Source organism: Rhinolophus hipposideros (assembly GCF_964194185.1).
Source record: "Rhinolophus hipposideros genome assembly, chromosome: 10".
Taxonomy (NCBI): Eukaryota; Metazoa; Chordata; class Mammalia; order Chiroptera; family Rhinolophidae; genus Rhinolophus; species Rhinolophus hipposideros.
This window is the reverse complement of record NC_138056.1, coordinates 44201574-44208629: the sequence shown is the minus strand read 5'-3', so window position 1 is coordinate 44208629 and position 7056 is coordinate 44201574. Positions and strand designations below refer to the sequence as shown.

At 53.8% G+C, this 7056-nt stretch overlaps 1 protein-coding gene across 2 annotated transcripts; it reads right to left on the bottom strand.

Annotated features, from left to right (window-relative positions):
- Nucleotides 1–2214: 2214 nt before the first annotated feature.
- Nucleotides 2215–6992, bottom strand: ARFIP2 (ARF interacting protein 2). 2 transcript variants are annotated; one of them, XM_081062172.1, is made up of 8 exons: nucleotides 6872–6978; nucleotides 5991–6131; nucleotides 5650–5746; nucleotides 4824–4942; nucleotides 4432–4653; nucleotides 3742–3899; nucleotides 3421–3595; nucleotides 2215–2979 (listed from the first exon to the last, which is right to left on the bottom strand). In XM_081062172.1, the coding sequence occupies exons 2-8, from the start codon at nucleotides 6087–6089 to the stop codon at nucleotides 2824–2826; spliced, it is 1026 nt and encodes a 341-aa protein (XP_080918298.1). In that variant the 5' UTR covers nucleotides 6090–6131; nucleotides 6872–6978; the 3' UTR covers nucleotides 2215–2823. The 2 variants fall into 2 exon arrangements, with proteins under 2 accessions (XP_080918298.1, XP_080918297.1); XM_081062171.1 differs by lacking the exon at nucleotides 4432–4653 and having other exon boundaries at nucleotides 6872–6992.
- Nucleotides 6993–7056: the final 64 nt, after the last annotated feature.

Below are 7056 nucleotides of genomic sequence, written 5' to 3'. Positions count from 1 at the left end.
GCCCTCCGCTGCGCAGGCCCCGCCCTCCCTGCCCCGGCCGTACCGCTCCCCACACCCACCCCCCTGAGGCTCGGGCAGGAGCTGCCTTAGCGTGCGCGTGAGCCTGATCCCGAATCCCGGATCCTCGGTCCCCGATCCCCGCCAGCTGCCTCTGGCTCCCGACGGTTCCAGGGAAGGGTGGCGTAATAGGTCTCAGGGACGGAGATGAAGGCTCGGTCAAGAAAAAGCAAGCTGGACCGCAGGGATTTCGGATTCTGGGAGCCAGTCCGGGCTGCCTCCTGGAGGTGTCCTTCGGGTCGGGGAGGGCGGGGGGAACTCCTACGAAATATGCTAGTGTGGTCTCTGCAGGGCAGGGGAGACGGGGATCGTTTGTACCTCAGTACGGATCTCTGGGTGGCAAAGGAACCCAAGGTGGAAGGGCAATATCCAGACCTCTGGAAGGGACTGAAGGGGTAGAAAGGTGGGGGAACTTGGTTCGGCTCTAGGTTCCTGGCTCTACTCTCAGGAGACCCCCTTGCGAGGAAATTATGGTTCAGACCGTCCAGCGACTCCCTTCCACACTCCAAAGACTAGAGCAATTCTCAGAATCATGGCATTGTAGAAAAGCACCCCCAGTGGAAAATAATAAAAATTATAATAACAGTTAACAGAGACTGAGTGATTATATTGTGCCAGACACATAACGAATTACTTTACATACATTATCTCCTTTAATACTCATAATCTCAATAGGTAGCTTCTTTTATTAGCCGTATTTTACAACGGAAATGGAGGGCCCTGGCTCCCCAGACTCACTCGGCTGGGAAGTGGTGGAACCAGGGTTCTAGCTCTTTTAGGTCCTGCGTCCAGTCACTTGGAGATTCAGTACCTTTCATGTTGAAAAATCCCCAATGGCCTATAAAGTGGGGGCTTGTACGTGGACCGCCCAATAATCAAGCTCAAGTTAGATGACGGCAGGCTGACCAAAGCCCAGGAAGCCTTCCTAGGAGCTGCAGTATCTGTGACAGAGGGCAAAATCAGGCTGCATGGATCTCAGTGCTAGGAGAATCTGCTGTGTTGTCCCTTCCTCCAGCCCTGTACACAGGTAGGGGAGAATGTTGACACACTGGAACTCTCCTTGGCTAAGGAGCACAGAAGTGATGGCACCTGGGCCGATTGACTAAATAAAAGTGCTGCTGGGAAGCTTTCTTGCCTCAGACAAGGTTCCGATTTGGGCTCAACACCTTGGTGAAGCAGGGCCCTAGGAACTGCCTCCACTTCTCATCCACCTGAGTTCTGACACCCAGCACTGTGCCTCAGACAGTGTTCATGCTTGCTTTGGAGTTTGGGCCAGAGCTACTAGATTACCCAACATGAGGAAACTGGGATCTGTATTACACTATTTTAAGGCTCACATGACTACTTTCCTCAACCCTAGACTTTCCTATGTCATCAACCTTCTTGCTGAAAAGGCTTCATAGCTCCCTTTCTCCAAATGGCAAAAGTCCTTAATCAGCCGGAAAAGGCCTAGCTTGCTCTCTCAGTACCTTACCTCTGTAGCCTTCCTCTAGCCACTCCCCCTTCACCCTTCAGTCCATTCAAACTCAATTCCTGCAGATTCCTATTCAGGGCCTTCACATATGGCCTGTCTGCTAAACTGTTCTTCCCCCTACTCTCTATCATCTACTCACTCACCCTTTAGGTCTTAGCTTTCAAGTTGACATGCCCATCTCCACCTGTATAGGCCAGATGCCCTTCCTCTGTGCTCCCCTAGCTCCCTGTATTTCTGTATCCTGGTACTTAATACTGTATTGTAGTTGCCTGGTTACTTCTCTCTAGCCCTCCCTCACTAGGCCACAAACACTGTGGGTAGGGACCGTTTTATTCACTGATGTTTCCCCAGGGTCTACTGCAGTGGCTGGCAAGTAAAAGCACTCAGTAAATATTTGCTGTGTGAATAAATGCATGATGAAGATCGGTGGGCCCAACCTACTCTGGACCCTGTGTTCTTAAGACACATAGCTATCTAGGTGCTGGCCTAAAGGACAAATGAAGCTTTGGCTCCAGCTGGGGCTGGGGAATGAGTAGGTCCTCAGACTGTTCCTGAAACCTGTGACTTCAGTTGTCTGGCTCCAGCTCTTCTGACTTGATAGGATTTTGGGGTAGGATTAGACTGAGCATTTCTCCACCCAGCCCACCCTCCTAGAGTCCCCCACAAATTGACCTCACTGGGCCTGCTTTTATGAAACATTTATTCCTAGTGCTAGATCCCAATCTTCCAGGGCTCTAAGCACAATTAAACTGGGTGGGTAGGTGAGGGGAGGCCCATTCAGACGCAGGGCCAGAAATGGGGCTCACCATTATTCCCACCCCTTTGGTCCCAGTCCCCTTCTCTGCAATGGGCACACACAGAGGGACAAAGGGTATTGGAGGCAACATCATAGGCCCAGGGGAGCCCGAGAAGAGCTGCCATTGGCTGACAGGGTCTTGTGAGGCTCTGCCATTGGTCAGGGGGCACACCCCAGGAGCTGGGGATAGGCCTGAGGAGTGATGCCACTGGCCAGGGAGTGGTTTTGTCATAGCCTTTGGCTGTGGAGTAGAAGGAAAAGATCTGGGAATGAAGCCCAGTGGCCAGGAAGATAAGGGACAGGGCAGCAGCTGCTGGGCCTGCAGGCCCCTCCCTACCCACAGCAGTGTGGGCAAAACAGGTATCAGGCCCCAGGCAGGGAAAGGGAGCCCCAGCCAGAGGGCAGGTGGCCAGGGATGTCCCATGTCCATTCTCCCCCAATCTGGGACTGCCCTTCCCAATGTCTTTCTTGACAGCCAGGTTGGGCTGGGAGCGGCTCACTGCTCCTCTAGCCAGGAGGGCTTCTCAGCTCCTGGAGGCCGCAGCTTGATGTTGAACTGCTGCAGGGTCTGCTCCAGTTGTTTCTGGTTCCCAGCAAAGTAGGCGGACACAGCGTTGTGGAAGAGCAGCAGCTGCTTGTGCATCACCTTGATCTGGGGGTCCAGAGGGTCAGCTGAGCCTGGACTCAGATGCCCTTCTTGAGGGGTTAAGCCTGAGCCCAGGCCAGAGGCACATGGACTCTGCTCTGATGGTGCTTTTCTTGTTGGGGCCGAACACCACCAAGGGAGTCAAAGGAGAGGGTCAATCTGATGGGAGAAACCTAACGTGATTGGCTAGGCCTCGGGTTCTGGTACCCCAGCTCACGGGGTGATTTTTCTGTTATGATCCTGGGAGCAGCAGCCAAATTCTTCAACAGAAAAGGGCCAGGAGTCAGAGGGAGGGAGACCTGGAAAAGTCCAGGAGTTGAGGGGGCTAGGGGAAGATCGCACTCCTTAGCCAGGCTGCGTTTCCCCAGCCAATGATGGGGAGGGTGGGGGGAGGGTCAGTATTACAGAGGGAAAGATGGGCTGAGGTCAAAGGGGTGGGGCTGGCACCTTGTTTTCTTCCAGGAACTTGAGCTTGATGGCCACATCTCCTCGCAGCTTCTCGTATTTGTCCCGATGGGCCTGGAAAGTGGCCTGGGCACTCTCGAGTCGACCACGCGTCCCTGCATCCCGGGGGCCTAGGCTCAGCTCCTCTAAGTCTGTTCGGTAGGCATCATATTCCAGCCTGGGGAGGGGGTTATATAGGCTCATCTCCACCCCCATGTCTTCCACACACACTCTTCTTTCCTTCCTGAATTCTTATGCCCCTAATCACAACTTCCACCCAAGCCAGCCAACTCCCAAAACCCTAGGCCCTGCCAGTGCCCACACCTGGCAGCCTCATACTGTTTGACAGTCATGAGTGTGTCTTCCATGGTTTTGGTGACCAATGTGTTGATGCTAGAGACAAAGAAGTTCACAGCCCCTAGCAGTGTTTCTCCATTCTTGCACAGCAGCTTCTGTGTCTCTGCATTATAGCCAAATTCCTCCTGAGGGCAGAAAGAGGGACAGGCCTTGAGAAATAGTCCCTACCTGACTGGAGCTGTAGGGCCCTTTAGTCCCCTTTTCCCCAGGAAGGAAACTGAAACAACCAAGGACTGCCTCCAGCAAGGCTTTCTTAGCCAGAAAGTTAGTGGGGCCACCCTGGGGATGCCTTGGGTGGGAATGTGGGGGTGAGGTTCTCAGATAAGGTCATAGGACTAGAACAAGGAAAGCCAGCGCAGTAGGCAAGGGAGGAGCTCTGATTAGGCTGAACACCAAAGGCATTCTCGCCAATGTAGAGAAGGGTTACTTGTGAGGCATCTGGTGTGCCCCGTGCCCCTACCCCTCCGACTTTGGACCTCCGTACAAACCCTTAGGCTGCCTCCACAGGTGAGTGTTGCTGGGGGCAGGGCTGGGCCCACCCTGGAGGGATTCTCCCTCTGGGCTACAGGAGGGATGGAGGGAGGGGGGCTGAGGGGTGACTGCCTGGGAGGGCCTGGGCCCAGTCCCCCCCGACTTTCTTTGGCCTGGCTGAGGCACCTGAAGCTCTGGGGACTTCTGGCTGAGGTCAGCAAAGGCGTCACCTAGTGCATGCTGGGTCTGCAGCAGGCTGTAGAGGTGGGCTGTCAGTGCCCGGCCCAGCTGCAGGACACTCTCATACTTGCGCTTCGTCTCACGCAGCAACTCAATCTGCAGCTCTAGCTCCAGGTCCACAGTCCGGGAGCCTCGGCCAAATCGCTCTGATAACAGCTGCTTTGTGCACTGATTGGGAAGTGGGGGAATAGGTCAGAGACCCTAGCACCCTGCTCCCCGAACAGGTATCTACCCCAGCATACCCAAGCTGGAATATAGATGGATTATTAGGATCTGGGAGAAGGCAAAAAAACTCCCCAGAGGGAGTTTGGGTGAAGGGAGAGGTGCTTGAATCCCACCTTATATGTGTTGATGCCCCACTTCTTGACGATGTCAAACTTCTCTCCAGCGATGCCCCGAGCCACCTCATCTCCGGAGCCAGCAGGAGTGGCACTGTGAGATGGATGGCGGCCAGACCCTAAAGGACCAAGTTCTCTGACTCTAGCCTCTCTCAGACACAACCAGACGCCTCTGTGGCCCCACCCATACTTCCCTCCCAGCACCTGAACATGACTTCCCTGAGGGAGCAGAAGCTGGAGACAGTTAGATTCTCCTACTTACTAGGAGGAGCTCATACCTTGTGCCCTGAGACCCAAATCCCAAAAACATCTGGCCTCCTTCTGAGGTGGTGGTGGGGTTGGAAGGGGAGGAAAGAGGGAGCTGCTGGTGTACAGGGGCAGAGGAAACAAGAAAATACAATGAGTGTGGGGCGGGAGGTCAAGGATGGTGGGTCCTGATAACAGGCAACCTAGTTGACATTCCCATGTGGAACCCTAGTCAGTGTGAGATTCAGGGCTGCTTGTCCCTCTAAACTTTAGAGTCTAAAGTAAAACTCTGAAAAGCCTCATAAATCCCCAAATCAGCCCAAGCTCCAGAGCACAGAGTTCTTGACCTAGGTGGTAGCAGCAGAGAAAGGGCACATCTCAAGGGAAATGGCAAGTAGAGGCAGTTCAACAACCCTGGGAACTGGTCTTGGGCTGAGACAGTCCACAGGATTCATACTAGCAGAGGTTTCCAAGATCTCCAGAGGTAACTCAAGCTTTCTTAGACATATCCTATGCTCCCCAGAACCATTCCTCTCCCCTTCTCCACTCAAGCTTCCTGTCCTGTTCTGATCATTCATACCTGTGGGGATGAGTCCATCACCAGAGCCCCCATAGCCACCAGACACAATGCTAGTTTCATTGAGGTTGGGTCCTGACACCATCACCTGCTGGAGGTCCTATAGGCCAGAGAAGAGGGGGGGGGCTTCAGGAACATAGGGACAGCTGAAGCATTTTGGGGGTGAGAACAAACTTGGATTGAAGCATCACAGAGAGAGCACACAAAGGAAGTCTGCACAGAATCAGAACAAAAATTTGTAAAAAGGGAGTTAGATAAGTTAGGAAAGGCTACTGGAATAGGTCAGGGTTTATGAGTTGGGACATCTAAATTGAACAATAAGGAGAAGAATCAAACAGATGCACCTGTTCCAGCCCATCATCCTCGGGAAGCTGGCCCGCTTCGCCGTTCCCATGGATGGGGATCTCCATTGTAGCTGCCTTCCCTAGGATCCCGTCCGTCATGGCTAGGGAAGGGGCTGGAGTCAATGTCTCCACCCCAGCGCCCTGCAAAGCCCAACACAGATAGTTCTGGAAATTGGCCAGGACCACAGAAGAGAAATGTCTCCCCTACCATTTCTGAGGTTTTAGAGGTGTCCCAGGGGTAGAGTGTTCTGGAGTTTGGCTACCACTCCTTTCCTCAGGTAGTGCGAGTATATGTACCTCTTCCCTCCAAGGTGCATATTTTTACACATGCACAGGCCTCAGGTGTCTTCGCATGACCCTCCAACTTCACCAGGATTCCGATGATTATTCATGCATTCGATCATTCAACAGACATTTAATGAGTGCCTACTATGTGTCATGCACTATTTGAGGCCATGAAACACAGCAGTGAACGAGAAGCTTATCCCCACCCCCCATCAGGAGATGAACCCCTTTCCAGGGCTCAGTATGTTCTCCATCGCTTAGCCTTTCAACACTCCTTCAGTGTTTCTTCCGCTTTCCTTCAGATGGTTCCCCCCTTCTCCATACCATGCACCTTCTCTTCCTCCGGCTCTTCCCACCAGGCCTTAGTTGATTCAGTTGGTTTATGTTCCCAGCCTCTGGGGAAGCCTCTTTTCCCCAGGACATAGGTGATAGCTTCCAAAGTCAGCTATGTTTCCCTAGGTGTGTTTCCCCCACCCCCCACCCCAATACACCTGGGCATCAGGTGTGTCCCCAGCCTTTCCCAGGCTCAGAGGTATCTTGCCCTCAAGGCAGGTTCGTGCATTCAACTTCCCCTTGCCCAAGTATGGCCCTCTCACCTGAGGACAGGCCGCTCTTCCCCTCAGGGCGCGAGGCCCGGGCCGCGCGGGGACCTCGGGCTCCAGCTCCCGTCGCGATCCTAGCAGCAGGTCAGGGACTCGGAGGAAGTGACGTCCTCTCCCGGGCAGAAGAAGCCAGCCACGTCGCAGATTATAAGGGCGGAGGTGACGTTAGCAGCCGGGGG